We start from the raw sequence: 22,188 nt of genomic DNA, 5'->3' as shown, positions 1-22,188 counted from the left end.
ATTTTATTTTGTTTCTTTCTTTCTTTCTTTTTGTTTTTTTATTCTTTCCATTTCCTTTTCAAAAAATCGTTTATTTATTCGACACGAAAAGACAGAAACGTAGCAGCAGCGGCAGCAGATGAGAAAGCCAAAAGTAAAAAAAAAAAAAAAAAAAAAAAAAAGAGCGAGAACTTTTTCTCCCAGCATTATTACGAAATTTTTTTTTACCGTCGACTCGTCGCGGTTGTGAAATAAAAAAAACTAAGAATCCTAGGAATTGGGGATAGAAGCCTGGATAGGGATGCGAGTGAGGGGTTGTTCGGGTGGTGGATATATATCGTTAAAGTCAACGTCGCGAAATATGTTTTATGCATGTCGCGGAAAACGAAGAAGTTTACGTACTCTACTCGTTCGTTGAGTACCTAACGATCCTTCTTTTTTTGTTTCTTTTTTTTTTCCTTTTTTCTTTCCTTCTTCCTTCCTTTCTTTAACCCCATCCCCACCCTCACTTCGACCTCAACCCCACAGCCGCCCGGTGGCCGTATTATACCCACTTACTTTTGATACTCATGGGGATAGTCATTTTTCTCGAGTAAATTCTTTCTCTAACCATTTATCTTTCTCCTTACACACTTTCTTTTCGCATGAGATTTTTTTCCCTTTCTTCCACTTGTTCCACGATGAAACAAAAAGAAGAAAAAGGAAAGAAAATATATCGGTACAAAAAATTACGACAACCGAACGATAAGAATTATTTTCCATCGAAGAAAACTTTTTCTTCCCTCAATGATATAGGATTAGTGTGGTGTGATCGTTCCTAATTTTTTTTCTTTTCTTTTCTTTTTTTTTTTTTTTTTTTTTAATTACAACCAAGTTCGAAATATAGATAGAAAATATTTCTTTAAAATAAAATAAAATAAATTGAAAATAGAAAGAGAGAGAGAGAGAGAGAGAGAGAGAGAGAGAGAGAGAGAGAGAGAGAGAGAGAGAGAGAGAAATTGTTTTCACGAGAAAATAACAAGCGCCAGTACACTAATACAAGGAGAACACCAACGAAAATATTGCGAAGGGGAGAAAATGATATAGAGGAAGAAATAAAACTGTACGGTGTGATAATAATCGACTCGTTTAGCTCGCCATTTCGTGGCCAATTTTCGCGATTCTGTCTGTCCGCCCCTCTCTCTCTCTCTCTCCCTCTCTCTCTTTTCTCTTTTTCCCCGTGTATTATTTTCTCACTTTTTCAACTCTTTTTCATCCCCGAAGCGTTATTCTGTAACCCAAAGCTTCTACATTAAAGTGATGCGCAAACAAACGCGATTTCTCAAGAACGAGAGAATGGGGGGGGGTGTGGTGGTGGTGGTAGGAGGAAATAAGACGAGCGTTTTAAGAACATTTTTTCTACCAAAGACGAGCAGTTTCCTGTCTTACTGTGCGATTTACAAACCCATTCGCAATTTATGCGTTAGATAGAGAAATAAAAACAAGATAGAGATAGAGATGTCTAGGGGAAAAAAAGAGAGAGAGAGAGATGTCTAGGGGAAAAGAGAGAGAGAGAGAGATGTCTAGGGGAAAAAAAAGTGAAAGAGAGAAAGATGTCTAGAAAGAAAAAGAAAAGAAGATAAAGAGAGAAAGAGACGTTTAAAGAGAAAGAGAGAGAGATGTCTAGAAACAAAGAGAGAGAGAGAAAGAGAGGAAAAGATGGTTAGAAAGAAAAAGAGGAAAATAAATGAAGAGAAAAAGAGAGGGAGAGAAAAAGAGATAGTGATGTTGAGATAGAGATAAAGAGAAAAATTAATGTTGAGATGGAGATAGATAGAGGGAGATAGAGAGAGAGAGAGAAGAAAAGCCAAATAGAAAAAAAATGAGCCAAAAAGAGAGACGAATATATAAACGTACGAAGACATGGGAAATGAAAGATGATGAGAGACTTAACTATTTCGAAATGCTACAAAAAAAAAAAAAAAAAAAAAAAAAAAAAAAAAAAAAAAAAGGAAGGATAAGAAAGAAGAAGCTAAGAAAGAGGAGAAAGAGAGAATCAATTGAATGGACGATGGATGATGAACGGACGATTTACGAAGAGAAAAAGAAATGAAAAAAAAAAAAAAAAGAAAGAAAAAAAGACTGCAAAAAAACAGGAGAAGAGGAAGAAAGACTGGAGGATTAAGATGGCGGAGGGGGGGATAGAGGGTTGAAAAGTAGAAGTGAAGAGAAAAAAGATGGGATGGTAGAGAGAGGGGAAGGAGAGAGAGAGAGAGAGAAAGAGAGAAGGTATGAAGAAGCTGGTGTGCTATCATCATTTTGGATGGTGAAATCTTTATCTCCTTCTTGAAAACGAGATTTCAGAATGCGATGGCGATGGCGATGGCGATGACGTCGAGAGAAAAAAAAGAGATAGAAATGAGAGAGAGAGAGAGAGGGGGTTAGGGTGGTAATCGGCTACTGCTGAGGATTGCGTTCTTCTTCTTCTTCTTTTTCCTCCTCTTCTCTCTCTTTCCTTTTTTCTTTTCTGTTTTTTTTTTCCTTTTTTTTTTGTTGTTGAGGGAGAGAAAGGAAGCACTTTCGTTCGTGACAATAAATAATGCATCAAATTATTTTAAAACGACCGCCGCTGGGCACTTCCCAAAGATTCCCTCTCTCTCTCTCTCTCTCTCTCGCTCTCTCTCTCTCTCTTTCTTTCTTTCTTTTTGTCTCTTTTTATCTTCTCTCTCTCTCTCTTTCTCTGTGGAGGAACAATAGGGACGCGGATTTAATTCGATATGATTATACGGGGTAAAACGACGGGAAGAATGAGAAGGGAGCAGTAACTGTATAATGTGGAAAAAACTACGAGGAATTTTGATTAATTAATTCATTCGTTCGTTCGTTCAGATTCATCCCGAGATGAGAAATTTTTTTTCTTATTGTCAATTACACGCTTTGATTAATGATTATCGAGGTCAATGCCCCTTCATAAATATATATATATATATATATATATATATATATATATATATTTATAGTAAACGAATGTTTACCTTGACATTTTCTACAAAATAAATAAATAAATAAATAAAAAAAAAAAAAAGAATAAAATCTAAAAGTAACTACAACGAAATTATTTTTCTTTTCTTTTTTTAATCAAAACAGAATTAATATTATTAAAATCTATATATATTATATATAGAAAGAACTATAAAGGTCAAATGTAAAAAATTGTGACGAAATGGAGAAGAGAGCAAAGAGAAAAAAAAAAAAAATATATATATATATATATACATATATATGAATATACAATTACATGAGGGGTGAAGGGGATGGCGACGAAGAGAGAAAAACAAAACAAAAAAAGAAATACTTTTCTCAGATATTCTCATGAAGCAACAGATAAAACCCGACCGTCGGGCCCAGTTTTATCCAATTATTTCTTTATAGTAGTATAATTGGTTAGAAGTTAACAGATAGATAGATAGATAGATAGATAGATAGATAGATAGATAGATAGATAGATAGAGAGAGAGAGAGAGAGAGAGAGAGAAGAAGAAGAAAAGAAAAAACGAAATTAGACGAAAAGAGAAAAGAAGAGAAGAGTAATATATATATATAAGATAAAAGAAGAAAGATAACAATTCAACGAAATAATTATTTCAATGGGAATTCGAACGCTTTCCGTTAACTAAGTAAGTGGATTGAGAATAGCGATGGGTAGTTGGAGGGTGTGGATTGTGGGAAGATCGGGGAGGGGGATGGGGAGAGGGAGGGTTGGGTGAAAATGAGGGGAATGAGAATGGAAGGTAAGAGAAAAGAGAGAAAGGATTCTAAGCGAGTTGTGGTAAAGGATAAAGGGAAACAAGCGGTCTTCCTCTTTCCAGTGTTCTCTTCCACCAATAAAAGACCGAAACGAAATCCTTCGGAGGAAGAGAGAGATAAAAGGGCATTTGCTATTTATTCTCTCTTTCTCTAATCTCCCTCCCTCCCCCCCCCCCTCCTTCCATACCCAATTTTCCTTCTCTTTCCCTACCTTTTGTTCTTATCCATGGTGCTTAGCAGAACGGAAAAAAGGGGGAAACAAGGACGAGAATTTTCACTGTGCTATTTTATACGTCTCCTTTTCGTCCTTAAAATAGAAAGCTTATTTCTCCTTTTAGATGTATTATCATCCAAGAAGATAACGGAGTTACAAGAATTTGCTACTATAGTTTAAGAATTATGGTCATCACATTTTCCTAATGTAATTTGTTTCCCCTCCCCCTCCTCCCCACCTTTTATTATAATAAATCTTAGTGTGTTTTTTTTAATATTTTCCCCAATTAATTTCTCCCGTTTTACACGATTGATACGTTGTAATTAATTTAGGGGGATAAAAAGAAGAAAAAGAAGAAAAAAAAAAAAAGAAAATAAGAAAATAAAAAGCGAGGGAAGAAGAAGAGAGGAAGAGGAGTGACAGATTTTTGAGAAAGATTTTTTTCTCTTTTTATTAAAAACGAACAAAAAAGAATAAATAAAAATATAGTCGAAAAAAAAAAAAAAAAAAAAGGAAAATTGTAACGAAGTGAAGTTCAAAATGTATATTATTTTGGAGAGTAGAGCGGTGGAATATGAAGGGGACTTTTTTAATCAAGAAAAATTTTTGTCAATTCCATTTTTTCTCTCTCTCTTCTCACTATACTACTGAAAAGGATATAGAGGAGGAGGAAGAGGAGGAGGAGGAGGAGGAGGAGGATGATGATGATGGGGTAAAGGAAAAAAATTTGTATACTGAGTTAAGGATAAGTTTCAAGGAAGAGGAAAGAAACGCTTCAACTATTTCCTTCGGTGAGCGTATCAACGTTAGAAGGGATGAAGAAAATCTGCGATGTGATGTAACGGTGCTTATGTGGTGGTGGTTGGTTGCCGAAGAGGGATATACAAGAAAAAAAAAAAAAAAAAAAAAAAAAAAAAAAAAAAAAAAATAAATAAAAACAAGTAAATAGAAAAAAAAAAGAAAAGAAGGATCGATTTTGAAGACGACGGAGATGAAAGTTTTATTTTTACTCTTTTTTTTTTCTTTTCTTTCCTTTTTTTTTTTTTTTTTTTTTTTTCAAGCCAACGAAACGGTAAGGGTGGAAGGAAGATAGGAATGTTCCGATTGGTCAAAGGAAAGGAGTTCTCAAGGAACGGGACACAAAGTTTTAATCATTTCCGATTGATTCTTGTTCGACTACTCTATCCAATTACTATTAGAACTACTAGAGGAACTAACTGCTAGTATAACTACTATTACTACTATTAGTAGTAGTTAAAAATTTCAATCCGCTTTGCCTTCATTCCGTTGAAGTTAGTTCGAGGTCGTGGCATATCGACCAACTGCGACCGGTTGAATTATCTTTCAAACATTCCACGAATTGTACGAGTTATTATAGAGGAATATAATATCCACTCAATGAATCTAAACAGCGTTAAACGCTAGTAAGATCATTTTATATCATCGTTCAAATATGTTTTTCCATTGAAGGAAAACACGACAGAGAGAGAGAGACAGAGAGAAACTCGTTTTTATCTTCAATTCTATTTTATTCAATTATCAAATTATTTATACAATTTATTAATAATTAATTTATACAATTTATTTTTTATCTTTCTATCTTTTTCTTTCTTAATGGAAATGGACATTGTCAACATCCTTTTTTTTTCTTTCTCTCTCTCTCTCTCTCTCTCTTTTTTTTCTTTCCCCTCTTCTTTTTATTTGATAAAATAAGTAAAAAAATTGTACCGAATCATAGAGATATAGCTGAAACGTAGAATGTGACGCTATTAGTTTATAATATTATATCCCCGAATTGTGATGTATTTAAAAGTTCTTTTTTTTTTTGTTTTTTTTTTTTTCTATCAATTACATCCACCTCCAGTGAAGTCTCACAGATAAATAATAAATATTTATAAGAACATTGGAATTGATCGAAATCGATCGTCGTAAGAAAATTTTGTTATATTCTTTTTTGTTTTAGATAAAAAAGAAAGTAGTTTTGGAATCGTCGCCGTAAAATTTCTTACTATTTACAGACGAAATATCAAAGAGAAAGAAAAAGAGAGAGAGAGAGAGAGAGAAAGAAAAAGAGAAAGAAAAAGAGAAAGAAAAAGAGAGAGAGAGAGAGAGAAAGAAAAAGAGAGAGAGAGAGAGAGAAAGAAAAAGAGAAAGAGTGAAAGAGTTTTCACGACTTTCACGAAACAAAATATTCGAAAACGTAGAAACACATCAACAGAGATACACACACACATACACATACACATACACAGAGAGAGAAAGAGAGAGAGAGAGAGAGAGAGAGAGAGAGAGAGAGAGAGAGAGAGAAAAGGATGGAAGGAAGAGAAAAAGAGTAGTCGATAGACTCTCTCTCGTTCGAGCCCCATTCAAGTACGTCCCTTTCATGGGAAAACAAATGTGACCATCGACCTTTCAGTACAACCGCGAAACCAGTAGCGAGTTAACGTGTACCTGTACTACACACCGGTCGTGTTCGTAATGCAAACATGAAGCACACGGTGATGGTATAGGAAAAGGAAGATGGAAAGAGAGAGACAGAGAAAGAGAGAGAGAGTGAGAGAGAGAGAGAGAGAGAGAGAGAAAGGGATAGAATGAGGATAGAAAGAGAAAGAGAAAGAGAGAGAATCGGAATGCATTTGCGATCCCTCCGGAAAACCGACAAAGCTGGCATAGTAAATCACTCCTGGTCTGTCTGCCCTCTTTCTCCATCCCTCACCCTTACCTCACCCCCTTCTTCCTCTCTCTCTCTCTCTCTCTCTCTCTCTGCATGGTCGACCCATATCCCATAGGGAACAAAAAACATCCACCTGGTCATTCTTTATATTTTATTCACGTTCCATTTCATCCTCGTCCAACTATACGCTTCTAAACCGTATGAGAAAGAGAGATCCCGATCGAAAAAATTGTATAACAATGATTGGATAAATAAAATTTTTGTTTACACACATACATACACACGTACACACACGAGCATACACACACATACACAGGTGCAACACGAATTTTTATCGTGATCTTTTTTTCTTTTTTTTTTTTTTTTTTTTTTATCACGGAAAAACTATCGCATACTGAAATGTGGGTTAATGGATTAATGGTTGTTTTCTACTTTTTCTTTTCCTTTTTTTTTTTTTTTTTTTTTTTTTTTTTTTTTTTTTTTTTTTTTTAATAATAATTGTTTACGTTTCAGGTGGGAGAGAAATTATGTTTGTATATGTATCATAGTGAAAGAGGAATCGTGTGTTACAGAAAATACAGAGGTTGTTGTTGTTATTGTTATTTACGTTACTAATAATATTCGTAGTAGTAGTAATAATATTTTGATGTTTGTTGTTGTTGTTGCAAGTGAATTTCAATAATTGGAAATAATTACAGAGAGAATATTAACAGCTGTGTACATAGAGACCGAGGGTGATTATCGTTTGGTTATTAACATTTGACAAAATAGACGTAGAAGTTGTGGTCCAAAAATTCGTTGTTTGTGATTTGTTAAAAAAAAAAAAAAAAAACAAAGAAAAGAAAAGTAAGAAGGAAAAACGTCAAAAATGATCGTTTTATTTTTCTTTCTTCTCGAGTTCTTTTTAAACTAATTATATTTTAGCTTAGAAATCTCGTGGCTGTAATCGTTTTGAAAAAATAAAAACAATAAGAAATAAAAAAAAAAAAATAAAAAAAATAAAAAAAGAATCGAATCGAATCGAATCGAATCGAATCAAATTACATCATCCAGAAAACTTTTGGTTCGTCCTGTACTTAAAAGTACATTATGGCGTTCGTGTCTGATCGGTATGTTCGGAAACGACCTTTCTACTACTTGTAAGAATTACTCCCTCTTGTCCGATTATACGACAGACTTTACTACTTGTCTACTCACACATTTTACCTACTCTACTAGCGCCCATTCAAACTGCCTCACTATCACTACTACTACTATTATTACTACTACCTATTATTGCTGATACTACTACTGCCATTACTATGATTTTTTTTATACAGCACAGATATAAATACGAGTGTGTACATAGTATCGTTTTCGAAAATTCAACTTTTTCTCTCTCTCTCTCTCTCTCTCTCACTTTCTCTCTCTTTTATAAAGAGCTTACTTTTCTTTTGATTACTATCGTTTTCGCAGATAACAACTGTTCGAAATTTATCTATCCTTTGTGGATATAATCCCGAGAGCGTGAAAGTTTTACGTGGTTTAAGAAAGCTAGTATATAACAATGGCAATAAAATCTTTTTCTTTTTCTTCTTCTTCCTCTTCCTCCTACTCTTCTTCTTCTTCTTCGAGAAAGATAGAGATTTTTTAGAGCGCATAAAATGATTCGTTAGAAGGGAAATGAAAGATATTAATTTTTTTTTCTTTTTTTTTTTTTTTTTTTTTTCCTGTATCATCTTAATTCCTTTCTTCTCTTTTTTCCTTTCTTTTTTTTTTTTTTTTTTCTTTTATGGTACATATAATTTTTTGGTATTTTACTTTTGTACATAAATTTTGTAATTTCTAAAACATACACACACATATATATATATATATACATATTTGAAATTTAATAACTTACCATACATCTGTTGAATCCCATGCCTGTCGTCCTCTGGTAGCTCATAATTAGGACTTAATCCTTGATACCAAGGATACATTAGAGCTCCTTGAACAGAACTATGTGCCAGACCAAGAGAATGACCAAACTCGTGGGCAGCCACGGCGAACAGACTAGTCCCTGGAAAATATTCGACGTTTGATAAATATATTATATATAATTTATATCTCCTCGATCACAAGGACAAAGAAATAAAAGAGAGAGAAACACATACATACAACGATTAAAATCTCCAAAGTTTTCTAGTTATGAACTATTCTCGTTTAGAATAATTTCCCCTCTCTCTCCTTCTCTCTCAGCTTGCTAAGCCAGAATGAAAGAGAAAGAGAGAGAGAAAGAGAATAATAAAACATTTCAAAAACGTAATAATACTATTCGTACCTTTAATCATACGCGATACTCTAATTTTGATTAAAGTGAAAAAGAAAAAGAGTGTGTGTGAGGGGTGGAAGAGAGAGAGAGAGAGAGAGAGAGAGAGAGAGAGAGAGAGAGAAAGAGGAAGAAAAACAAGACAAAAAGATAATAAAAAAAAAAAGGAAAAGAGAAAGGAAAAAAAAATAAATTAAGAAATTTCCTCGAGTTAAAGTAAAACTTTTTCATTCTAGAAAAGATTCCTTATATCATTTTCTTCCTCGTTCTTTTGTTTTCTTTTTTCATTCTTCCTCCTCCTCCTCCTCCTTCTCCTTCTCATCACTCCTCTTACTCATTCTCCTCCTCTTAGAATTTCGATCAAGATACGAAGCACAACCCCGCACTTGAATAGCAGTAGATTGCAGAACCAACCGTGCCACCTGACGGCAACGGTTCGCAATTCCAAAATATCGCGGCGACGAAAGTTTCCTAACGAGGAAACTTGCTTTAAGTGCAATCCCAGAGGGGGGAGGGTGCAGGGGGAAGGGGGGAGAGGTCAGGTGGGAGATGAGCACGAATGATAGGAAAGACAGCTAGTCTCTCCTTCTAAAAAGCTCGCCACACGTTCTCCGTTTGTATATTTTCTTTCTCTTTCTCCCATTTTTTTTTTGCTGTGGGATGTCACAATCCCTCTTTTACCCTCCTTTACCCTTTCGTAGAGGGTGAGATGGGTAAGAGAAGAATGAGAGAAAGGAAAGAAGGGAGGAGTTCATTTGTCCAAGAAGATAGGACAGCACTACTGAACAGAGCTAAGTCAAACCACCAACTAACGTCAACTACATAACAACAAGAAGGTTGCAAGTAGTAGTAGTAGTAGTAGTAGTAGTAGTAGTAGTAGTAGTGTATAGTCAGACACGTATCATCAACCAAAAACCAGTTTCATCCCTTCTCTTCCTCCTTTCTTGTCCTGCTCCTCTTCCTCTCCACCCCTTTTACACTAAATTCTCTATAAACTTTAACGAAGGAAAAAAGAAAGAAATCGTAGATATATATATATATATATATATATATATATATATATACTACAATAACAAATTATCTGTTTATCTCTCTTCATCTTTTGGCTTTGAGATGTAAATAATTATTTAAATTTGTTTTAAGATTCGTAATAACAAACTTGGATTATCTCTTTCTCTTTCTCTCTCTCTTTCTCTCTCTCTCTCTCTCTCTTTCTTTACCAGAAGAATGCAAAGGGTGAAGGGATGGTTGGATGGTATTTGTGTTTAGTTTTAAATCTGAATAACTCTCGCAAAATCTGAAGGAGTCTTTTCTTCCCATTTTTCTTCTGTTTTCATGGTCAATGCTTTAAACAACTGAGCTCATTCATATCTACAGATTAAACATCCCATTAAACTTTACTTTATGGTATTTCTCCTTCCTTTCTACATATTTTTCCCTTTCAAAGAGAAGATTTACTATAAAATATATTTTTAATTAATATCTTATTAATTACTGATACTTTATTACTTATTATTATTATTATTATTATTATTATTATTATTATTGTTGTTGTTGTTTTTTTTATGAGGATATGTATATTTTCTTGAAATCTCGTTTAATATGTCATTTCGTATATACATGAATATTCTTTTTCATTTTCTTGCAAATTTTTTTGTGACATGAAAAAGTACAAATTTTCTTCCTTTGATCTGATAATTATCAAGCTTATTTTAAAATTCATCAAAAAGAAAGCAAAAAAATAAGGGAAAAAAAGGAAAAAAGAAAAAAAATTATCCTACGAAGTAGCAGTGGTTTTGATCCAGGATCGATTTGGATCTTTGGTTTGAAGCGAATACTTCAAACCAGTGTTTCTCATATTATTTCAAATTTCCATCTTGGATGTGTGTGTGTATATATAATTTATAACTGTATTCAATTATATCAATAAATAAAAGCATTATTATTAGTATAATAATAGAAATAAAATCAAACATTACACACAAACACACATACACACAAATTTTATATTTATGAACTATATACATATTCCAAAAGGTTAGATTCGCTCTTTAAAATTTTTAAGAGCACATATATATATATATATATATATATATATATATATATAAAAAGGGATTTTCTTTTCTTTTTTTTTTTACAAAATTCTCCGTTTGAGTTCCTTCACCGAAGTATATTACACGTTGAGAATCTCTATCGTAGACTAAACATTCCAGAGGAATGTCCACTTATGGCAGAGGAAGCAGTTGTGCTCATTTCAGCACAATCTCATATATACAACAGTATAATATTACAGAGTCAGAGAAGATCGTAGCAATGCAATGCAATATCGACTCTTACATAAATGAGTCCCCCCTCCCCAAAGTTGTTCCTTTAAGTAGCTCCAATGATTAATTAATTTAATGCGTTTTAAAATTAAATTAATTATATTGATGATATTTTTTAAATATTAAATTAATATTTATTGTTAATATCTAAATAGAACGAAATAATCTATTGACTTAAAATTACTTATTGATAAATTAGAGATAAGTAAGAAAATGGAGTTGAGTAAGGAATATAGATAAATAGATAGATGGATGAATAGATAGATAAGATAGATAGATAAACTCTGATAGAACTGGACCAATGCTCGTTTCTCATCGTTCACAAATGCGCGAAGATAATCCCCCACATGTATTAGGCTCCGCTGTCTTGCTTGACATCATCGATTTACGAGCAAGGATATATATATATATATATATATATATATATATATATATATGTATGTATGTATGTATATATAATACTGCTACATATAAGACTAAAAAAATACACACATATACACACAATGTGCTACATTTTTATTTTTACATAGTTAGATGCCTATTAAGTTGGTTAACGATTATTTAGAAATACTTTTAAAGATATATTATTGTGTATGTAATTTTTTAAATATATTATTACCATAATCAAAAAGATTTACCACAGGAAGGAAGGAAGGAAGGAAGGAAGGGAGGAAATGAGGAAAAAACCACATCCGATTCTGATAAAAACCTTCTCGGATTAAAGTGCAAGTAAAAGTAGGCCATCAGTCGTATCCTCTCCTTTCTCTCCCCATTTTATCTGCATACTAGCAGATTTTATCCATCTCGTGCTGGTTTCAGAAAAACTAATGTACATAAAGAACACGTTTTTTTTTTTCTTTTTTCTATTTTTGTTAATAAAAAATTAACGGTCTAATGAGAGTTTAGAGTTTCTGAAATGAATCTAAAAAAAAATAAAGAGAAAGAGAGAGAGTGGAAAGAAATAAAATATAATAATAATAATAATAATAATAATAATAAAAATAAAAAGACATTAAGACGCCATTTTTTTTTATTGGATTATTAAAAATATTCCGAGGAACTAAAATGCATTACAAAGAAAAACGAATTATTCGAATTAATTTATGTATTAATAAAAAATAAAAAAAATACATATATATATATATATTTCAATGAATATAGGAGAGATCACTGAAGAGAATAATCGTTCAAAGAATTCGTTCGACGAAACAAAAAACAAAAAGAAAAACAAAAAAAAAATAAAATAAAAGAGAGAGAGAGAAAGTCATCGAGGCATTTCTTTTTATTCGAAATTTCTAATCATTCTTCCTTTTTTTTTTTTTCTTTTCTTTTTTCTTTCTAAATATCTTCTTCTTTTTTCTTTTTTCTTCAAAATAATTCCGCACGAGTTACAACGTAAATGTGTACAATATGTGCGAACAAAGCTTATGTCCTTGAATAGAAAGAGAGAGAGAGAGAAAGAGAGAAAGAGAGAGAGAGCTTTCTCATAAATATGGATCAGAAGAATTTGAAAATAGTGATTTCGCAGGAAAACGGAAGTTATCGAAAATCGTGAAAACGACTATGATCTCGATTTCTGTCGATTCCTTTCGATTGAGATAGAGAAATGGATATACCCAACCAAAACGCAACCAGCATTGAATATTTATCGAAGTCAACCTCAGAGTATTTACCAAGGTGAGAGAGTCGAAGCCATTTTGGTAAATACACAAGCCTAGTACATAACATATATATATATATATATATATATATATATATATATATATATATATATATATACACATATACTTTCCCCTATGCACATAAACATTCTTTCTTACACCCTCCTCCTTTCTTAACTTTAAGGACACACTTATACTATTTCTATTTCTTTCTCTCATATATTGCTCGCTATTTCTATCCTTTTCTTTACAAATATACTATTTTTCTATCTTACCCTTTACATCTATCTATCATTTTCTTACGCATGTATAAACTATTTCAATCTTTCTCTATCTCTGTCTTTCTCTTTCGTGCTGTCTCATCTCTTTTGCCTTTATCGATAGCTTTATCGATAACTCGAGACACCCTTCGACTTCTCTCTCCCCATACATGCGCTCGAGGCTAATATGAATTTTTCATAAACGACTAAATGGAACTCTACTACTACTACTACCACTATTACTACTATTACTACTACTACTACTACTACTATCTATTACTACTGCTATTACTATGTACAGTACTACGTGACGACGGCCTCCTCATCTCATAAAATATTCAAAATGTCGAGGATGCTGATTTTCAGCTATCTCGCGAATCCTACTCGAGTAAGGTGCTTTACTCTCTTCCCCTCTCTTAAACACTCGCTATTTCGATTTGGCATGCACTATTCTTTTAACTAGAAGAGAGGAAAAAAAATATGAAAAGAAAAAGAGAAAAAAGAAAAGAAAAAATTAAATAAATAAAATCGCGAGAGAGATAGAGAGAGAGAGAGAGAGAGAGAAGAAAAAAAAAGAATTAAATAAAAGGAAAAGGACAAAACTTTTCCCTTCTTTTTTAATCCCATATAATGCAATATATATATATATACGGCTATATTACATGGTCAGTAGCGTTAAGTATCCTTTCTCTCACACAACCACCCACCACTCTCTCTCTCTCCCTCCCGCCGTAACCGTTACCAACCAATTCTTGTCATCTCCGAGGGAGAAGAGAAAGAGGGAAGAAGGGGATATCATAGAAAGCTCCTTTCTCGAAAATGTATTCGTAATATTAAACGAGAACGTTGGAATTCGTATTTGGGAGACGCCGTGGTGTTCTAGCAACCGTTATAACTATGCTAATGGCAGCCTCCATGTCGAGTCAAACCGTACGGAGAGTGAAAGAGAGAGAGAGAGAGAGAGCGAGAGAGAGAGAGAGAGAAAGAGAGGAAGAGAGAGAGAGAGAAAGAGAGGGAGAGAGAGAGAGGAAGAGAAGTTCTCTCTCTCTCTTTCTCTTTCTCTCGCTGTCTCACTCTAGCAAACAGAAGCATTGATGCATGGATGAGAGAAGGAGGGTAATACAATGAGAAAGAGAAGGAGAGAAATAGAAAGAGAGAGAGAGAGAGAGAGAGAAAGGCAGAGAGAGAGAGAGATAAGCCGACGTTATTAACGAGACCAATTTGGAATCACTGTTCGACGGTAGAATGTAAAGACCCGGAGAATTGTCGAAAGGGATTCCATTCTAATACCTAGGAGCATGATCCTAGCCGTGTAATCGAGAAGAATGGATTTGATATCTTTCGAAGCACTCGACAAATCTTTCAATTCTCCTATATTTCTCTTTATCTTTCTTTATAAATCGATTCGAAAATCTCTACTTAATTAAGTAGAGATCATAAAAGATATATAGATAGATAGAGAGAGAGAGAGAAGTCGAAAGAGACGATGAATATACTTCTAGAAACAAAATAATAATAGTAATAATAATAATCATTATCATCATCATCAACATTATTATTATTATTATTATTATTATTATTATTATTATCATTTTGTTTTTATTTACCTTCCTCATTGCTGCTATCCTGAAGATACCAAATTTCCTCCTCGTCAAAATGAGCATCACCGCCGCGATCTTTGCCAGGGAAAAATGCATGAGCCAAGATTTGTCCCCTTCCATCGAATGGATATCCATCGCCATGAGAACCACTGCAAATCCAAATTTAATACCAAGAAAATTTTATTAATACGATTCGTTAGTTCGTTGTATATAATAAAATCACATCTAACGATTATATATCATTGTTCAATGACGATTCTAATTAAGTTTCTCTTCTTTTAAATCCTATAGATTTTGATTAATATTTATACGATTAATTACGAAGTTTACCGGAATTACTCGATTAATTTCGAAATTTATCATAATGACACGATCATTCCCGAAGCATCGATGCGTAATTGTAACAAAAATTTCTTTTTCTTTCCTTTTTTTTTCTTTATCACCTTATATACGGATTTCGACTGCTCGTAAATTGTATAAATATGCAAAAAAAAAAACAAGAAGAAGAAACATTATAGGTTTCGCTACGAAAAAAAAAAAAAAAAAAAAAAAAAAAAATAAAAAGGAAAAAAAATCTACTCTGAGAGGTTAGGAGTAAAATATAGAAAGAAAAAGAGGAAAAGAAAATAATAAAACAAACGAATATTTCTTTTTTTCAGATAGATACAGATAGATACTTTTAACGTACTCAAAGCCGTGCAAAATCTGTTTTATTAAACTTTTTCTTTTTTTTTTTTTTTTTAACTTCAAGCAATCGCCAGATATATGCACATGAATATCTATGGAGAAGCAACACACTATACGTATACATACATACATACATATATATATATATATACATAAGCATATATATAAATATATACATATACACACACATACATATACGTACATATATATAACCTTACTTTAAAAACGAGCACAATGACTATATTCTTTTTAGTTTTTCTACGTACTGAAATATTTCACATGGAATGAACGTTTTAAACGAGATATAAAGTGTCGTAGTATCCCATCGAATAGTAGATCGAAATCCGTATCACGTTGTACGTGAACGAGAGAATTCATCTTCCTTTTCGTACAAAAAGAGAGTGACATGGATACACCAATACACACACAAACACACACACATACATACACATATAAATACAGAGTCATTCCGATAGTAAATTTTATATAGAAAAATCGATACCATCATGACATAATATACTATATCAGATATTCTATACACATTCCACGTGACATTTTGCTTTTGATAATATCTAATAACGTTTATTGCCTCTTTCTCCAATTTAGACACCAGACCAGTATTCTCACATACGTACGTACACACACATATTACAAACTTACACGAACATACACGTATAAACATATAACGTCAAACAACACATACAATATATTAACACGTAAAGACTGTTTGTGGATTCACGCGTAGAAAACAAATAACCCTGCAAGTAATTTCACGAGAATAGGAACCTTATTAAGGTTAAACGATAATTACACCACCCACGGGTTTTCCTAACATAACCTATCTTCCTCCTCCTCCTCCTTCTTCTTCTTCTTCTTCTTCCTTATCATTCTGTATTTCCTTTTGTTATTGAAAATATAAGAGAGAGAGAGAGAGAGAGAGAGGAGAGAGAGAGAGAGAGAACAAAGAAAACAAATATGATATTTGTATTTAATTGAAATTAATGTGATTTTGATAACTTCAGTCAGTTAATAGTATTTGTTAAATATTCTTCTATTTTTTTTTTTATACGAAGATTTTTTTTTTTTTTTTTTTTTTTTTTTTTTTTTTAAGAAATTTCATCTACAAAATCGTGTAAGTTTTTAATTGGCAAGAATTATGAATTCATCAAATACGCGCGTACACTGATATTTATCAAAATTTCTCTCTTTGTTTTTTCTTTTCTTTTTTTGTTGTTGTTGTTGTTTTTTTTTTTCCTTTCTACTTTCTTTTTATACAGATATACGTCAATCTCTCTGTCCTTTTCTCCTTTATGAAATTTCATACACTAAATTTTACTGATCTTTAATTGGCAGGAGAGATATTTCGAATGTAGAAAATATAAACGAGCCAATATAGAAAATTAATTGGCGGGAATTTTGAATTTTAAGAATTTTAAGAAACATTTACGTTTTTTATTTTAAAGAAAAAAAAAAAAAAATAAAATAAAATTATATTTAAACGAGTATTTAATTTAATTGGCGTGAATTTGCAACTTATCGAATTTAATTAAATACTTCTTTTTTCTTTTTTTTTTTCTTTTTGATTTTATCTTTCTTCCAAAAAAATACATCTCTCCCTCCTCTCTCTATTTCTATCAATCTTTCTCTCTTCGTTTCTCACTTATTAACAATTTTTCCCCCACATAGAATATTCTATTTCAGTATGTACATACTTTTATTACGTTTCGAATTTATTTATTATACAAGCTTACATTTATAGGGTTACTTCGTTGTAATCGTTAATGCAACTGTAATGTTTTCTCCTACTACTACTACTACTACTACTACTATTCCCTCTCCCCTCTTTTCTTTCTCTCTCTCTCCCTCTCTCTCTCTCTCATTCTAACACAAAATCAATTCTATTACAATAGATTTAACGAGATGCGTAAATTCGATGTGAAAGCCATTAAATGTGACTGAAATTTATAACTTATTGTGACACACATACGCACACACACAATACATTATATATAATGTTTCTTTATAAGAAATTGAATTCTTTAAAAAAAAAAAAAAGAAAACAATAAAGAAGGAAATACAAAATAAATGATCTCACCGATGAAAGTAAACTAAGATGTCAGCACGATCGCTATTAACTTCCTGAAATGTAAGCTTCGAATTTCTGGCCCAAAGGTCAAGTGCCTTGCTCAATTCCAGTCGAACTCCGCCAGTTTCTAGGCCGCTTGGTTGATTGGTTCTCAAACTGTAACATAATTAGAGACAAACAATAGAAATAATTCATTGAATCATCGAATCGTAATATCTAACGATCGTATTATCAACGTATAACTCTAACGTTCTTCTATCGTATCATTTCACATAGATAATAAGGACACATACGTTTATGTATTAAAAAATAAACAAAATTAAGAAAAAAAAAAAAGGAAAAAAAAAAAAGAAAAAAAAAAGGAAAGAAATTTAGTCGCCATCTTTTATTTCATCCTCTTTCTTTTTTTTCTTTGTTTCTCTTAAAATCATTATACAGAATGTCTCCATTTTAAAACTATTATGATATTTCTTATTAGAGAAAATTAGAGACGAAGAGGAAAAGAGAGAGAGAGAGAGAGAGAGAGAGAGAGAGAGAGATCGGTCAATAGCCATTAAGTATAACGCCAAATAATGATTTTCCTCTTTTGCGACCTTTCAAAAACTTTCTCCACAAATCTCTTTAATCGTAACCTTCCTTCTTCGAGTTATTATGAACGTTCTTTGGATTACTTTCCTTCCCCTCCCCATTTAACTCTTCTCTTTACCTATCCTGATCCTACCACTTCCACTATTACTACCACCAACATCAACACTAACATCAATACCACCATCCTTCTTCTTGTTCATAATCCAACAGGATGGAATATAATATCCTAGCTATAGAAGATGATTTAGAATCGACGTTGATTTATTACCATAACGACTGGCTAATGAATTTTTCTTAAATTAAAATTTTAAGTCTCCAAAAATAAATAAAAAAAATATATATATATATATATATCTGTGTATGTGTGTATGTTATTAAGTGTAAGCGTCTTTATTGAAAAAGAAAAAAAAATATATATATATATATACAATAGCTATATATGTATGTAGGCTGTAAAAGCATTCTTTTATTTTAGGTTAGGATTGAAGTCTTATTTACAATTTTTTTTTTAGGTTAGGTTAGGTTAGGTTAGGTTTTCTCTTTGTGTTCATTAAAGATTTTATTATATAGTAATACTTTTAATAATATTATAATACATTAAAACGAAGATTTAATTAATCAATATTATTATATATATATATATATACATTAATATTTATGGAATATATTATTATAATTAATATTATTAACATTATTAACAGTTTAAAAGTTGATAAAAACAAAAAGATATGTATATTAAATCAAGAATATTATAATATTAAAATGTTATAGAAAACATTTTGCACGATTGAGGATAAAAATGTGCAACAAAGTCAATGTGTGTTGTGTATGTGTATTGATCGTGATTCTCGTATAAGTTTTATTCAATTACACTGGATAATAAAATTTTGAATAAATAAATGCAGAATAATTTGAACAATATGAAATTTAAATTCGTTTAAATGTATCAACATGTAACACGGAATATCATATTTCTTTTGATAAATAAATCTCATGGACGAGATAAAAGAGGGGAATAATAAATCGAAAAAATTGATATTTATGCCGATCGGTAAATGTCGACAAGAAAATTTAAAAAAAAAAAAAAAAAAAAAAAAAAAAAAAATTGGACAGAAATATACACATGAATTCATTTATGTATTAATGTATGATACATGCATATATTATAATATATTAAAACATATATTTTATTATTTCATATTAATTTGTTTCTTTTTTTTTTTTTTATAATATCACATTGTATCACTATATGATATTATATGATTTTATTATACGAATATATATCATATAGTATTAATATATAATAAAAGATCAATATAATAATTTTAACATATAATTAGGTATTAGTACAGTATACCAAAATATATATATATATATATATATATATATATATATATATAAAATATATTTGGACTTTTTCTCGATAAAATTTCTCTCTCTCGCTCTCTTTCTCTCTCTTTTATTTCTTCATTTATTAAATTCATATATCTTTTCTTTTTATTTTTCTCTCTTTTCATTTCAAGCAAATCTTTTTCTTTCTTGAGCCATCTTGAAACAGAAAGTTAGGCTCGGCTAGATAGGCTAGGCTTAGGTCTAAGGTAGAAGGTAGTATTAGGCCATGCAATAACGTGAAACCCGGAAATACTATGCTCCTAGCAAATAGTATTTTCTCTTTACCTCTCCTTGTAATGTCTCTCCTAGTTTCTGTTAGTTTATATAGATAATACACGGACTTTGAATATACAAATTACCATAAAGTAAGTATGCAAAAGGGAGGTACAAAGATTAAAACAACAACGATCGGTCTCGATGGGTTTTATCATTCGACTTGAGGATGAAAAAATCTCAAAATCTTTCATCTTGAATAAATTATTTTCTTAAATTAACCCTTTGAATATTTTCCAAACAAATAATAATAATGATAATGATAATGATGATAATGATGTAGTGCAAATAATGACAAATAAAAATGTATGAGAATTTATTTTCTACAATATAACAGATTTTATGTATATATATATATATATGATCTAGAAAAATATTATAGAAAATTTATGTATAAAAATAGTTAGATCTATTGATCTATGGGAAATTATTGGAAAGAAAAAAAAAATATAATTATACATGGAAAGTTTTGAAGTATGTATAAAAAACAAATTATATATAAAACAATAAAAACCATATATATTATATAGTATATACAATCTTGATATTAAAATTAATACAAAAAGAAATCATTGATGATCATTGACAACAGTAATTCAATTCCAATTGAAAATGAAAATCAAAAATGAAGATACGTATGTTCAAACGATCTTAAACTAATTTTAAATGAAATCTCTCACTCTGTCTTTCTCTTTATAACGAGATGGACCAGGGAAAGAAGATGGGAGGGAGGGAAGCCCAAAGAGAAGGAAAAATTCAATTTGAGTTCACGTCATAAATGAAGAAGGACGAAAGGAAAATAAATTGAAAAGCATACGGACGGACGAGTTGCCTTTTCTTTTTTTCATCTCTTTCTCTTTTTTTCTTTTTTTTTTTTTTCTTTTTTCTTTTCAATTTTCGTTCTCTTTTTTTCCCTTTTTTTCTTCGCTTGCAATAGTGCTAGCCGACTTTCCAACTCGAATGTTCCGCAAAGTTCTTCTATTTGAATCAAACACAACCACGTTTCACGTGTTGTGTTGTTTCTATTACACAACTTATACAACCTAAACACACACACACACACACACATCTACACACAACTACGTATATGTATGTAATGCATATATATACGTATATGCATACAACATATACAAACAAATCTTTTTGAAAGAAGCTCGAAATTGCCTTTGGTTTCTCTTTTGCCATTTTCGTTTCTACTGGGTGGGACAAAAAAATTTCTTCAGGTGACATCTTTTTCCCCTATTCCCACTACTCATTTCGCTTTGTTGTCTATCTTTTTCTTTTCTTTCCTTTTCATTCTTTCGTTTTTTCCTTTCATTTTTTGTTTCTCCCCTTTTCATATCAATTACTCCTTCGAGACTTTATTGAAGTATGAACTTCTTTGTTTTCTTTTTTCTTTTTCCTTTTTAAGATTAGTGAAAAAAAAATGAAAAAAGAAAAGAAGAAAAGAAGAAACACTGCAGGCCTTTATACGGTCAGTAAAATTTTATAGAAATTTCATTAACTGTCTGGTCTGGTTATAATAAAAAAATTATCCAAAAAGATTTTAATTGTGATTGTAAAAATTGGCAAAAAAAAAATATATATATATATTTTTTTTTTTTTTGATTCACCCCGTACGTAAAATCTCTCTCTCTCTCTCTCTCTCTTTTTATTCATCTATCTTTCTCTAACACACATACATAGTCAATTGTCGTTTTAAAAAATGAACAAAGATAGAGTGGAATAAGTTTGACCTCTCTTCTGGTCATCGTTGTTTATATACTCCATAGGAATATATATATATATATACATATATAGTTTAGATGTTTCTGGTTGTGTATTGTCCTTCGTAAAAGTTTTTCTTGAATCCGATCGACGGAGAAGACACATATCAGAGTCGGCCGGAAGTAGTCAATTGAACTAGTCAAGTATAGTTTATCATTCACATACCGGGTGTTTCATTTTCCTTTTTATAAATATAAAGTTTGCGATATCCAATCGAAACTTGAAATTCCTTGGTTGGTAAAGTTAGAATAGATTTATACTTTGTCGAAGGAAATTGTCAATGTTAGAATTCACTTTCTCTTTTCATTCTTTTTTTTTTATTTCCAATAGAAATATTTATATATATATATATTATTCCAACATCATTCATTTTATTTCCTACGAATAATTCATAACATATCCCATTGTGAAAAAAAGAAAAAGAAAAAAAAAAAAAAAGAAAAAAGAAAGGAAAGAAAGAAAGAAAAAATGAAAAATAGAAAGAGAAGTGTAACAAGAGATATGTATTATCTTTTATCTTTGTCAGTGTCCAGATAGATCGGTGTTTATGGCAATGAGTTCGACGCGTCGAATGACAAACGTCCTTTCTCTTATCGTTCACAGTTA

General features: G+C 31.2%; 1 protein-coding gene across 3 annotated transcripts in view; it reads right to left on the bottom strand.

Moving 5' to 3' along the window:
* Positions 1–22,188, bottom strand: part of LOC124957107 (matrix metalloproteinase-2-like) — a 157,865-nt gene that overhangs the window by 6,854 nt on the left and 128,823 nt on the right. For 2 of the 3 annotated variants that reach the window (XM_047513807.1, XM_047513809.1), the window contains 3 exons: positions 17,572–17,718; positions 14,796–14,938; positions 8,536–8,694 (listed from right to left, as the gene is read on the bottom strand). In XM_047513807.1, the coding sequence (XP_047369763.1) occupies positions 8,536–8,694; positions 14,796–14,938; positions 17,572–17,718 (449 nt within the window). The remainder of the gene's footprint in view (positions 1–8,535; positions 8,695–14,795; positions 14,939–17,571; positions 17,719–22,188) is intronic. The other variant, XM_047513808.1, reaches the window with a different exon arrangement.

Source organism: Vespa velutina, chromosome 24 (assembly GCF_912470025.1).
Source record: "Vespa velutina chromosome 24, iVesVel2.1, whole genome shotgun sequence".
Lineage (NCBI taxonomy): Eukaryota > Metazoa > Arthropoda > Insecta > Hymenoptera > Vespidae > Vespa > Vespa velutina.
The sequence above is the reverse complement of the archived record's forward strand: the minus strand, read 5'-3'. Positions and strand labels throughout refer to the sequence as shown.